The sequence below is a fragment of the Nanorana parkeri genome, unplaced genomic scaffold (assembly GCF_000935625.1).
Source record: "Nanorana parkeri isolate BGI_ZX_2015 unplaced genomic scaffold, ASM93562v1 scaffold1571, whole genome shotgun sequence".
NCBI classification, from domain to species: domain Eukaryota; kingdom Metazoa; phylum Chordata; class Amphibia; order Anura; family Dicroglossidae; genus Nanorana; species Nanorana parkeri.
The window spans coordinates 63,407-77,124 of NW_017307839.1; the positions used below are offsets into that span (position 1 = coordinate 63,407).

The 13,718-nt window shown below is 38.1% G+C and overlaps 1 protein-coding gene across 2 annotated transcripts in view; it reads right to left on the bottom strand.

Annotated features, from left to right (window-relative positions):
* The window catches only part of RB1CC1 (RB1 inducible coiled-coil 1), a 117,765-nt gene that overhangs the window by 24,927 nt on the left and 79,120 nt on the right, over positions 1-13,718 (bottom strand). For both annotated transcript variants that reach the window (XM_018570679.1, XM_018570678.1), the window contains exons 17-19: positions 7,219-7,459; positions 5,904-5,952; positions 5,158-5,205 (exon numbers count right to left, since the gene is read on the bottom strand). In XM_018570679.1, the coding sequence (XP_018426181.1) occupies positions 5,158-5,205; positions 5,904-5,952; positions 7,219-7,459 (338 nt within the window). The remainder of the gene's footprint in view (positions 1-5,157; positions 5,206-5,903; positions 5,953-7,218; positions 7,460-13,718) is intronic.

A 13,718-nucleotide genomic window follows, 5' to 3' on the forward strand; every position in this document is an offset into this window, starting at 1 on the left:
GGGGGGAGGGGTTCATTGATAGCTGTTGTCAGCTGCTGATGACAGATATAATTTTAAAGGGGGCCATCAGGGGAACCATTCATGGTTGCTAAAGTGGCCCTGAGCTTATAAGCAGAACGGTAAAAGCCACCGACGTATGGCATACTGACGTGGCCAGCTGGAAACAATTGTTTTCCGCCGTATGCCATACGTCGGTGGCAGCAATAGGGTTAAAGTGTATTTCCACTTTTGCAGCCAAATTGAGATAGCACCTATTTTATATTTGTTGCATGTTCCCATTCATTTTACTTGGGTTAGGGTTTCTTGGCTTCTTAAGCGATACAATTTCTACTCGCTTCTCCTTCTTTGCAATGTTATGAGGAGCTGTAAGGGCTGATGGGTTAAAGCAGGTGTGTCAAACTCAATTTAATAGTGGGCCGCATCAACATTATGGTTGCCCTCAAAGGGCCTGTAAGACTATATAAATGTATCTAATCTGTATCATAATTGCCTCTGCATTCGATTATCACTGGTTTTAGTAATAACTTAATACCTAGATCTGAACGTAGAAGTCTAGGAAATGGCCTGGTGGGCCGGATTCGGCCCCTGGGCCTTGAGTTTGACACATGTGAGTTAAAGGATTACAACCCTGGCCTCTGCATTCAAATGTTAATGAAGTTAATGAGAGAAACACAATCCTCATTTTAGAAAAAAGTTTTTCTATAAGCACATCACTGTAAAGGTGCTCAGAAAACCCTGGAATCAGCCATTTTGCCTGTTGCAACAAAACATCTAAAAGGTAACATATTTTTTAAACTATTTTTGGTATGCTGTGTGAATATAAACAAGCATATTTGAATTTGCTAGATCTAATAATCATTGTGGCATGCTATTTTTATTTAATTTAACTGAGGTCAGTGGCCTGCTAATCCAGGAAACAATGCACATGGGCAAGTCAGAAAGCCTACTTAGTGTACCAAACTTACTTTTTATGGTAGCTCTGTTTCCTTTACACACCTGGTTTTTCAACTTCCTCCCCCTGTCAGTGTTAGAGCTAGCAAGGAAGACTTGGGATAGGAAAAACCTATCCCATTTTATCATTTAAGGTTTCTAGAACAACAGACTGTAGGTATTAATGTTTTCATGTTAACATGTATACAAGATTAGCTTGATGCAAACATTCTTTTCAATACGTGTTAATTTTTTTTTTTTTAAAGTGGAGCATGCACTAATACTTAAGTAAACCAACCAAAAATTTCCAAGTTAACCCCTGACTAACCCCTTATCTATAACTAGACCTAAATAACTTCCTCTCCCTGCTGTTTTCAGCTAGTTTTTTTACAATAATTTTTTAATTGATGTTGTTCATACAAATATGTTTTGCTGCATTTTTAATTCGTTTTTTTTGTAGTATATATGTTTCACTTTTGTATCATAAAGTTACAGCTGAAAAAATAGGCATAGCTGAAAAGTGAAAATGGCTTGGGAGTTTAGCTTGTTAAGTATGAATGAAAAGTGATCTGATTTATCTACATTATCCACTAATCTCCTTATTCAATACAATTTCAAAAAAATGAAGAGTGTGTAAAAATGAGACTGTAACATCATAATTTCGAGATGCACTAAACCGGTATCAGTGCCAATACTGGGCATTTGCATGATGATGTCCCGATACTAAACACAGATACTGGCGCTTTAATTATTTTTTAACTTAAGCAGCTGCCGTAAAGGTCTTGCGCTTCCTGGGGACCTCGCTGCATACATCGCTCCCGCCAGACCTTCCAGTCCCCTCCTGAGACCCTGCATTCTCTGACACAAAGAAAACACACTTTACTGCATCGCTACTTTACTCGATACAAGGTAATTATTCATTTGTGCTATTAAATTCATAAAATGCTCTTTAATTTGCTCCTAATAAAATAAAAAAAAGGTTAAATGTTGGGGAGAAGTGATCTATTTAATCTAAATTTCTAAAACTAAGAGACTACAGTCATTAATAATATTTTTTTTATTTATTCATTTTCTATGTTTTTTTACATCAGTTCTTTCCCTTTTGTTGTAATTGTTTTTTAATTTAAAAGTGCTCATATTTCTTAATGCACAGGCAGGGTAGTATGCTGCTTGCGTATTCATCAATATTGTTTTGTTTTTTCTTCTTCTAGGTATAAAAATTGACTCTTCTCACATGCAGACATTAGCAGTGGTTCTACTGGAACTGCAAAACATTTCTTAAGAGGCAGCCGCATTTTAGGTACCTAAGGAACCAGATCAAAAGGCCTCAAAGTGAACAACCAGGTACCAGTCTGGACAGTGTTTTTTTTTTTTTTATTTATTTAAAAACATGTTCTGTAAAATTTCATCTGTAATTTCATGAGATCTCAGAGAAAGGCATTTTCCTCTCCTGAGATCTGATCTGCATGGTCACATGTTCTAGTTCAAAAAAATGGTAGCAGTGTTCTCAAAGGAGAGGACACTGTTAAGAGATGGTTACTAAACAGAATTTTTTTCTCACATGTTCTAGTTACATGTGCCAGAAATCCAGGAAGTAAAAGGAGAGCTAGTAATCTGCTCTTAGTAAACATGGCCACTGTCAGAAGACTGGGGAAGAGAAGAGAAATAAGGTATGCAAAGAATACAAAGCCGTGAATTATCTAGAAGTATGCGTTTGTAGATTGTCATTACTAAACATTTCTAAAGGTGCCTTGTTGTTATTTTAAAGATATGGTTAAAGGTTCGTTTTAAGGAAAAGTATTGGTACTCGTACTTGGTCTGGAAAAAATGGTATCGGTGCATCCCTATCAAATATGACTAAGCTAAACACTGTAATAATAAATTGAAATAAATGTTTACTAGGGGTGGCCTAGTGTTCTAGATAAAAAGCAGTAACCCTCAGTAGTTAGGCTGTATTCCCTATATGCATTTTAAGGTTTACAAAATTACCCAGTTTTGACTGGAGTGTACTTTTCATTCATAGTTTACACTTTATAGACTTATTTCTCTATATTTAAACTGACACCTTTTTATATATGAATGTATAAAACAAGTTAGTGCAAAGAAACTATAAGAATATTTGCTTCCAACAAGACTGGAAAATGATGCTTACACTACACTGCTACATTATGCCATCAGAGCTCTGAATAATAGCCTTTACCCTGACCCCAATACCATATATGACTGTGTCTTCCATTACATTTAAGGACTGTTTTATTAGTGCATATAACCTGTTTAAACAATGCCAAATTTTTATGGTTAAAAAAGACATTTATTTTAGCCAAGTCAATTATTTTTAGAACATTATGTTGTAACGGAGAAGCAGAGTGCTGTCAGGCATATTGAAAAAAATCTTCTAGTGAATTAACTGTCATTTCTTTTAGGAGCCTTTATTTCTTAGAATTTTTTTAAGCATGTGTTAAGGATGAGTGAAGACTCAAAGTCCAAATCTCCCTTTCTGACAAATGTAAGCAAGGCAGGTAAATCAACTTTGAACATCTTAGTGCAGATGAATGTGCTTGTGGTTTGATCTGCATGGTAGTGGGAATAGTTCAACCAGGATATTAGCTGCATTGCAATGTATAAAATCACAAAGAAATGTATTATTTCTTTGAGTGGCTAATGAGCAGTTTCCTCATTTTTATTTTCGCCCAATTTCAAGAAGTATAAAGTTAGCGCAGGATGCAGATTTCTGGACTGCCCATTATATAGTTATACTTTGTTAAAATGGAACCCCAGTTTGTGCATCATCCCCATTAGTTACAGTCCTGGAGCTTTGCCTGCTGGGGTGATGTAGACAGTTACTTCCCCAGCAGAGAGAGCTCTTTATATGGTGTCAGTGTCTGTTACAAGACGAGTTCCTTGCAGTTCTGCCTTTAAATAAACCAGCATTTCTTCTGAAAATGCTAGTGCCTGGATGTCTTTGGCTTTAACCACTAAGCCAATATATTTCCACTGAAGCTTTCCATAGATGTCAAATAGCAGTTAAAACTTGAGGCACAATCCAACCAAAATATATCTTTTTGTGCAATAGCTTTCCATAAACATGCACACTGGATCCCCTTAGCATGCATATTTATGCTTAGGGGTGCCTATAAATATCAAACTAGTCTGAAAAATGGAGTAACATCTGAAAATGAGAATGGTGCTTAACATTACTAAGTATTGCACTGTCTTTTTATGACAATATTCTGTCCTAACAAATCCAAAATAGGGCCAACAGACACACAAAATCATGCCCATTTCCCCCCGTCATCGGCTGCAAATCCACACTTGCATACATCTAGAAATAAAAAGCCTTTTATTCAACATGCATGTTGTTTTAAGCACATTAGCTCTCCTTTGGAGAAAATAAAAGACATAAATAGAACTATTGGTCTAAGATGTTTATACTGTAATTTGTTGCAAGCTTATGGAAATAAGATTTTAAGTTTGTGAGGAAAAGAAATGGCAGTGGCATTTTAAAGGGTATATGAGCAAAATATAGCAAATTAACATGATAAAAAAAGTAAGTTGTGGGTAAGGTGAGAAAGGTGGGGATGTTGCAAAAAAATGCCTAGATTAATTTCCTCTCACATTGGAAAATGACTATTATTCAATGTATCATTTAAAAATATCTTAAAACTAACAGGGTTATTCGCAAATGGGTGAAGAGTTTGGGGAAGGCAGGAGAAGGGAACAATCTAGGACAACATAGCTGATTTAGAAAGTGAGTTGAATTGGAGAATTTTTCCAAATCAGCTATTTTGGCCTAGATAGTTCACTTCTCCTGCCTTCTCCAAACTCTTCCCCCTTTTGTGAATAACCCTGTAATTGATTTTTCCAAATCAGCTATTTTGGCCTAGATAGTTCACTTCTCCTGCCTTCTCCAAACTCTTCCCCCTTTTGTGAATAACACTGTAATTGTTGACTCTGGCAACAGTTGTTTCAGTTTCTGAGGGGAAGAAAAGTACTTTTTCAAGTCGGTTGTCACTACAACAGTCACAGCCAAGTAAAGTGATCCAAGCAAAAAGGGAATTAAAGTCACATTTATATGGAATTGGTGAGAAATGTTGGTGAATTTAGAAACTTTGGTCACATTCAGAGGACAGCAAACAAGCTCATTTTAAATTAGTCATACTAGGGTGAGAGATACCATAGATCTGTTGCTCAAATGCGTATGCATTATAACAAACAATAATTCCTTACCAGCCTCTGATTCAGTCGTTTATTTTCTTCTTCTTTCAATTGCAGCGTCTGAATACAAAATAATGAAGAAAGGAATTCAAACTGTTAAGCAGTTAAAGTAAATAAACTGGAATTTAGAAGGATTTTTAAAGACAGGCTTCTGTTTGCTTGCTTTCCACATACAAGTCAATAAGAATGCAAAAGCAACTTTGCAACAACTTACAAGGAACTCAAATACAAGCTAATTGCACATAAACCCCAACATTTTATAGGAAACATAACAAGTAATGGTAATTAATAGCGGGAAAACTGCACGGCATCAAAACGTGCAACTTTAAACATACGCGTGGATTAATTTCTATAGCCCAGCTCACGCGCAAGTGTGAACAATATGCATTTGAATGTATTACTATAAGTGCAGCGCATTTCTGTGCATACGAATACACATGTAAAACCGCTAATGTGTGAACGCAGCCTAAGGCATCCCATTCATTTAAATGGGCTGCCTAATGCATCACAATGGACCTAAAACCAGACTTGCAGTATTTTTGTACCACAGCACACCACACTTATTGGTAGTGTATTACAGCGCATTGTGTTGCAAGTGTGATGTGGTGGTATTCAAAATGCATGGCACTGAAGCATATCAGTGTTTGCAATGTGTATTACTGCAATGCAGTGGTGTGACTAGGCTCTAAAAGTCTTAATCTACACATCATCTGAAGTGCTACAATCAGTTAATAATGGAGTATAAGACAGCTACTTACTCTCTCTAACAGCAATATCTTCTGTTTTTCTTCAGATAAAATGGTATCTCTAGAAGAAACATAACATGTTAAATGACTATTAAGTTTCTTTATGTTTTCAAAACAGTATAAACAAACAGGCAGCTGCAGCCAAAAATGTTACATCCAATGTTAACGGGCACCCCTGCTCTAGACTCTATCCAGACTTCTGTATGTGTGCATCCATAACTTACAATCCATAACTTATAACATAACTTACACAAGTCCATCGAGTTATCTATAGGTTGAACTCGATGGGCTTGTGTCTTTTTTCAACCTGACTATGTAACTATGTAAGTTAAAATCTGAACCATCAGATCCCATTTTTGTTGAGGAAGTTCTGAGTAGATGCCATGTTCAGATGTGAGAATGTACAGGAAATATTGTAGGACAAGAACCAAAAATTACATCAAACTATATATTTTAATTTACCAAAGCTCAAAACTACGATATTAAAAAGCAGATAAATGTTCTTCTGAGGCAGTGTAAATGATATGAAACATGCACATCTAAACCACAAAAAAAAATGAAAAAAAGGCCTTTGTCCTTAATCCCTTACATGTTATAATCCACATTTTAGGCCTGAAAATTACTTAAAACCCCCAAACATTATGTATTTTCTGAAAGCCAAGACCCTGTAGAATAAAATGGTAGCAATTTTTATGTTGCACAACATTAGCACAACTTATTATCAAACCCAAACATTTACAGGGTTACTCACAAAAGGGTGAAGAGTTTGGAGAAGGAAGGAGAAGTGAACAATCTCGGACAACATAGCTGATTTGGAAGAATTCTCCAATTCAGTTCACTTTCCAGTTCAGCTATTTTGGCCTAGATTGTTCACTTCTCCTGCTTTCTCCAAACTCTTCACCCTTTTGTAAATAACCCTGTTAGTGAAAAATATGTTAAAAACTATTTTCATAAGGTATATATGGCTTAGAGGAGTCTCACTTGTGAACCTTTTGCCAACAAATCAAAATTACCATAATTCCCTTTACAGATAAGTGTGCTAGAGTAGAATTTTATAGTCTATAGAAGTTCTTATGTTACAGATAAACAAAGAGTAAACATTTGATATAGAATTTTTACTTTTACTACAGCTGCAGTAGTTCTTTTGCAGAGCGACTTGAACAAAACAAAAAAAAAATGATAGAAGATTTCACACTGTGTAAGATGTCTTAGGCTCCATTTTTAGAATATGCCCTCATTGTCCTTGCCACAGTAGGTTACCACAGACGGTGAAAGTAAAAGGTTTATACACTCAAACAGTTTAGCCAAAAATATGAATTGCACTTACTGTACAGCTGTCATGCTGGTATCTAAAGTGGGTTCCATTCTGTCCTCCTCTATAACAGTGGCATCATAAGCTGGTCTATTTATTTCACTAGAAGGGTCAGGTGCACAAGCTCCAGCAGGCTCTGAAGGAAAAACCATGTGAGTTGAAGACACAAGACTCTGAAGCTTGCCAACGTCCTCTTCTAGCTTCTTCTTCTCTTGCAATAAATGTGCTCGGTCTTCAGATAGAGTTTCAATTAATGCTAGAAAGCAACAGATCAATTATATTTATATACGTACTGAACACGGTTTGAATTATATTATAAATACCAATGGAGGTAAAATCTACGTTTAAAGCCCATCTCTGGGAAAAAATAAGGTACCCCCTGCATGGCAAGGGATAAATGCTTGTTTAGAGCTAGGGTATCAAGTAAAGCAGTTAATACTTACCTGATCCCACATCCAATCTCCTATGTCCCTACTGTCCCTGTGCTCATGACCACTGGAGTGTAGGAGGGAGCCTGGAGGGATCAGGCAAGTAAAAGTTATTTTCCAAGGTATCCTAGAGTTAAACAAGCATTTAATCCTTGCAGTGTGGGAGCAAGGACTACAATTTCACATTTAGTTTACTAATTTGTATGTTTATAGTCCAACATGGAAGCGAGCTTGAAGTGGTGGCTACTTTAAAACACCTGAAATGACTGCAGAACCTAAAGCAAGTGTTAACAAAATATGTGGTGGTGCAAAACCGTTAGCTTATAGACAGATCAGGAGCATAATTCCCCAAAGTGAGCCAAGCAATGGCTGAAAAGGGCATGAATTACTGAAAGAAGACATTACTAATTCAGCATCAGCAATTACTGGTATGAACCCTGCTCTCGCAAGCAATCAAGCTAGAATAGGAGTGTAAATCTTCAATACAAAAATCAAACATTGTATTAATATAAAATAAATTATATGAATATATCTAGTAATCAGTGAATCTATTTGCATTAATCCCTGTGCTTTAAAAAATTGTAATATTATCGTAATCTTGCATTTACCAACTATAACTAAATTGGTCAGCAACCAATCCACCAGGATGTTTTCGTTAAGGGAGGAAACAAAAACACAGAAAGAACATCATACAGTAATATCCCTGGTGGTGAATGAACCCGGAAATGGCAGGCAAGAGTCTTAAATTTACTGCAATTCCCCATCCCCTTTAAAAATGTAGGTCCACCTTAAATGAATAGGCAAGAAAAGTGAAAAGGTACAGAGATGCAAGATGCACATGTAAAAAATAGGGGGAAGCTGTGGTTCACTGCAACAGAATCAAGATGAGCAATCTTGATGCTTCATAACTTATATATACAAAATATAAAGTACATTTTCAATGAGGGTCCGAACAGGGCATTTAATGGTGTCACAATTGCATATATTTTTCTTCTTAAACTGAATGTCTGTTTAAAAATTCTTTAAACATTTGAAAGACTCTCATACATGAACTTGTTTCTTTTGGTGCTTTATTTTAGTTATAAAAGTTGTATGCACCGCCTTCTATTTAAAATATGTTTTGCATTAATACATCTATCGTTTGGCATTTACTCAATTTCTTATTTTAGCTAGGGCTCCATGAACCTCTTAGGAGATTTGCTGATAATCATCTCAAAAAATTGATTGGCAACTAGTGCTTAGAGATAATCTGTGTCAAGAACAATACATTTATATTTTTTCATGCACAGGTATATTACATAGTTACATAGTATTTGAGGTTGAATAAAGACATTAGTCCATCAAGTCCAAAGTGAAACATATTTTTAACCAGTGGATTCCAATGATTTATATTTAAATTACTTGCATTTTTACCTATTGAAAACCCACACAGGACAGCGGGAAAATGTCTTGGGCTACTGTGTGCAGGCGTCCCTGTGTGACAGAACAATCAATGCACCGGCACCCCCTATTTATTGCATTAATGAATGCACTTGCAAGACAGAAAAAAAATAATCTACTGGCACTCCCTTAAACGTATACAATAACGAAGAAATGAACTCTGGTTGTGATAAAAAAAAAGCAGCAGAGGGTATAGCACTACCAATGTTGCATGTGGTCTCCCTGCAGTTTCCCCATTACGGACTTATGCCTTGTTCTGCACTGTGTCTCTGTGTGGAGGCAGCCAACTTAGTAGAGACAGCGCTTTTCATCCTAACGCTACATGCTCCAGCATGGAAAATTGTGAGCAGCACAGTAGTGATAGCACCAAGTCTCTCCCCAACTCTCCGGAGTATGGTAGTCAGAGGCATCAGTGCCTTAGATCTGACACAGCAGATATACATCTATAAGGCTGTAGGCACACCCACACCTAGGCACTCTATCACACAGCAGGGACTGCTATTTTTCAGGAGGAATTCCAGACAAGTGGTACATTTTTTAGGGTACTTCTAAGGTACAATTAACATTTCTAGATGTTTGCTTTAACATAGCAATTGTTCACTTTTTGAGTTCAGGTCCACTTTAACAGAGTTTGTTGCTTTCTCCAATATGCCATATAGAATAAGCTTAAATCAAATGAAAAGGTAGGGGGTGCATGCGCGGAGCTCGACGGGCCGGATGTTTGTTGCGTGAGCTCCGCTCCTAGCCGGGTCTGAATCCCCGCTCCCGAAGCAGACAGCACCAGCGTTGTGCACTTGGGAGAGTAGTGGAACTCCTGCCTGCCCGACTGAAGATACGAGAATTGAAAGGACTTTGGAGGATATGCTCCTGTCTCAACAGGCCTCTCTCCCCTCTAGTCCTAACAATGTTGATGCAGAGCTGGACTTAGTGAGAGCAATGGAGGGAACTTCTATTCTAACTCAGTTTTCAGGAATGTTAGAGCAAGGGCTGAATAAGATGGCTAAACAAATTGGAGAACAGATCACGTCGTTATAACTTTTGTATTAGGGGGCTTCCTGAAACGGTGACAAGGCATGACTGTAAAGCTCTTTATGAAAGATTTACTACATGAAGTGGAAGATAATAAGCTGGAATTGGATAGAATACATCGAGTTCTTATGGTTAAGAGACCTGGGCACGCCAGAGATGTGATAGTTAAACCACATTTTTATAATATAAAGGAACAGATTATGCAGAGCTCTAGGAAACGTTCTGAACTTTTTATTCTGGGACATTCTATTCAAATCTTTGCAGATATTTCCCCAGTTACAATACAAAAAAGACGCTCTTTAAAACCTTTGCTGAAAATTATTACATCTAAGCAAATAAAATATAGATGGGCGTTCACTTTTAGGTTGACATTTTCTTTTAGGAATAAGCCCTATTCTATCACTACATACCCTGAAGGAGAACAATTATTGCGACAGTTGGGACTGCTCTCTGATGACTCGGAAGTGTTGCATTCAGATAAGGCCCCGTTCACATATAGCGAATTGTCGCACGATTTCCGCCGCGATATCGAGCATTTTTGCCGCGCGATATCGCGAGAAGTCGCCGGCCAATGCTATTCAATGGAGCTGTCTTAACTCCATGTCGCGCGTCGCTCGTCGCGGTCGCTTCTACCGGACCCTTTTTTCAGCGGATTTTGCTTTTTTTCTATGGAGCCCGCCGGAGAAGGTCGCGCTACCGTCGCTGGATCGTCGCTGGAACGTCGCACTATCCCGGCCGCTGTAAAGGTATGTCGCTACATGTGAACGGGGCCTTATAGGGGATTGGGCGATCATTTGACCTCTTGTCCAATATCTCCTCTGAGGAACAAGCCGAATAGAAGATTGTAATTTCCTCCTCATTTTTTTTTTGGTGTTTTTGGGTAGAAGATGCTGGAGCTTCTTTGTTGTTTTTTTTTCCTTAATTGATTTTCTCTTTTCATAGTTTGGTGCTGTATATTATGAGATTTATAATAGCTATTTAGGAGCGGGGCTGGACCGTGCTAGGTGGTTGTGCGCCCTGATTTGACCTGATTCTCGGGATTTCCCAGGATTGATGTCAAATCTAGTATTGACATGGTGTCAATACCTTTGAAGATTGGGTGGGCCGGAAGTGATCCGGCTCAGGATTTTTGTTGTGTTACATAGGTTATTATATTTTTGGATTTTTTGTCTTTCTGTATTGTTGTTCCTTTTTCTTTTAGACTCCGATGGGTTCACTCTATTTTCAAGATGTAACATTATTGAGCTGGGACATGCAGGTCTTGAGGTCAGGGGGAGTTTGATCCGCGCTAGGGTATATCGCAAACTTGGGATTCCATTATGATGACAGTTAATATACCTGTAGTGTTTACATCTCATAACGTTAGGGGATTGAATTATCCCACAAAGAGGAAGACGGCTTTCCAATATTACCACTCTTTACGGGTGGGGATCTTGTTTTTACAAGAAACTAATTTCCCTGTAATTTATCAACCTAAGTATATGAATACACATTACTCACGCAGCATACGCAGTTTTCAAAACTAAGGGAGTAGCTATTTGTATCTCTAACCAGACTAGCTTTCACTCTTTAATGATGATTAAAGACCCAGAGGGTAGATATTTACTACTGAAGGGATATCTAGAGGACAAGTTGGTTACATTAATATCTTATTATGCGCCAAATTCTGCTCAGATTCCATTTTTTGTTTCTATGTTGTGTGCTTTATCGCCACATTTTGAGTGCGCAGTGATTTGCGCACGCGATTGACAGGTCAGGTGTATATAGAACTAGACACTCCCCAAAAGCAGGCACTTTGCTTGTAAAATTATTGAATTCGCACTCTTAATAGATATTTGGAGGGAATTAAATCCCTTGGGTAAAGATTACACTGATTTTTCACAAGTTCACCAAAGCTATACTAGGATAGATCACTTTTTTGTTTCCGTTTCCTATGTACCTTTGGTCTCCTTTGTTAAAATTAAGGAGGCAGTTTGGCCAGATCACTCGATAGTGGTGATGGGACTTCCTACACTTACGGATATCACTAAAACGGATTAAATGAATCTCTGTTAAGCGATCCTGAGGCACTAATTGAAATAAATTCACATTCAGAAGATTATTTTGTTCTTAATGAGACACCTGATACGTTGGTTACTATGGTATGGGCAGCGCATAAGGCAACAATCCGTGGGCGCTTCATTGAATTGGCTACTAGAATTAAAAAACGGGCGAATAAACGCATAAATGAATTGGATTTAGAACTTCAGAAATTGTCTAAAGCTCATAAGCAAACTCCATCTTTAAAGCGTTTAACTTCCATTGATAAGACCAGGTTAGAATTGAACCTTATGTTAACTACAAGGGCTGAGAGAAGTATTCAGTGGTCAGGTAATACATTTTGTATGCATGGTGATAAAGTAGGAACACTTCTGGCTAATAAACTGTCTCCCAAGCCTAAGACTTATTCAATGCCTAAGATATGCTGCTCTATGGGCGCATACTCCCTTAATCCACGAATAGTACTTACTGAATTTCATTCTTTTTTTCTTGATATTTACCAAGACCATATCCCTGTATCCTGGAATATGGTGGGAACCTTCTTAGATGATATACACTGAGTGGCTAGATTATTATGACCACCTGACGTTTGTAGGCAAATTAGCTATAATTTCGCGCTGAAGTTGTTAGAGGGCCAGACCATTATAAATAGGGAAGCAGGTTGTTTACCACGAGATTGTGGATTTGGGGTTCTTGGGGTTTTGACAAATCACGGCTTGAACTATCTTGCTTTGCATGTAATGAGTCTATCTCATATATTAGTTTCACCTTTTAAGTTGCATTAGTGAAATAAATGAACTTTGCACTATATTCTAATTATTCGAGTTTCACCTGTATATATATATAAAGTATATAGACACATACATAGGTGTGGGTGTGCCTGCAGGAGGGAGGGAGCGGTGCCACTCGCCCCAGCCCAGTCATAATATTAATTGTTTCCCCCCTATCGAATCTGCCACTGGCCCTGCCAGTGGTGCCCTGGGCACATGCTGCTGTGTCACGTACCTGATAGAGCTTGAGATGACAAGGGCGGTGTCATGTACCTGATGAAGCTTGAGATGACGAGGGCGGCCTCTCTTGCAACTCTGGTCCCAGAAGGCCTGATAATGAATACTCTGCCCAGCTCTGCCCCAGGTACTCTGGGGAACATATCTATACATATACACTGAGTGGCCAGATTATTATGAACACCTGACGTTTGTAGGCAAATTAGCTATAATTTTGCGCTGAAGTTGCTAGAGGGCCAGACCATTATAAATAGGGAAGCAGGTTGTTTACCACGACAGTAGAAGTGATTTTTTCTGAAGATATGGGCAAACAACGCGATTTAACAGCCTTTGAACGCGGGATGATTGTTGGTGCTCAAGCTATGGAGCGAGTATCAGCAAAACAGCAGAATTTGTTACATGTTCAAGAGCAGCTGTTGTTAAAGTGTTTAAAGACTGGACTGTCAGCCGAAAATCTGGGTCTGAACGTGCGAATTCTGGCTGTCAGCGACTAGTCAATGTTAGGGCAGAACGGAGAGTGGCAAGACTGGTACAAGACAACAGAAGGGCAACAGTGCAGTGCCAGATTACT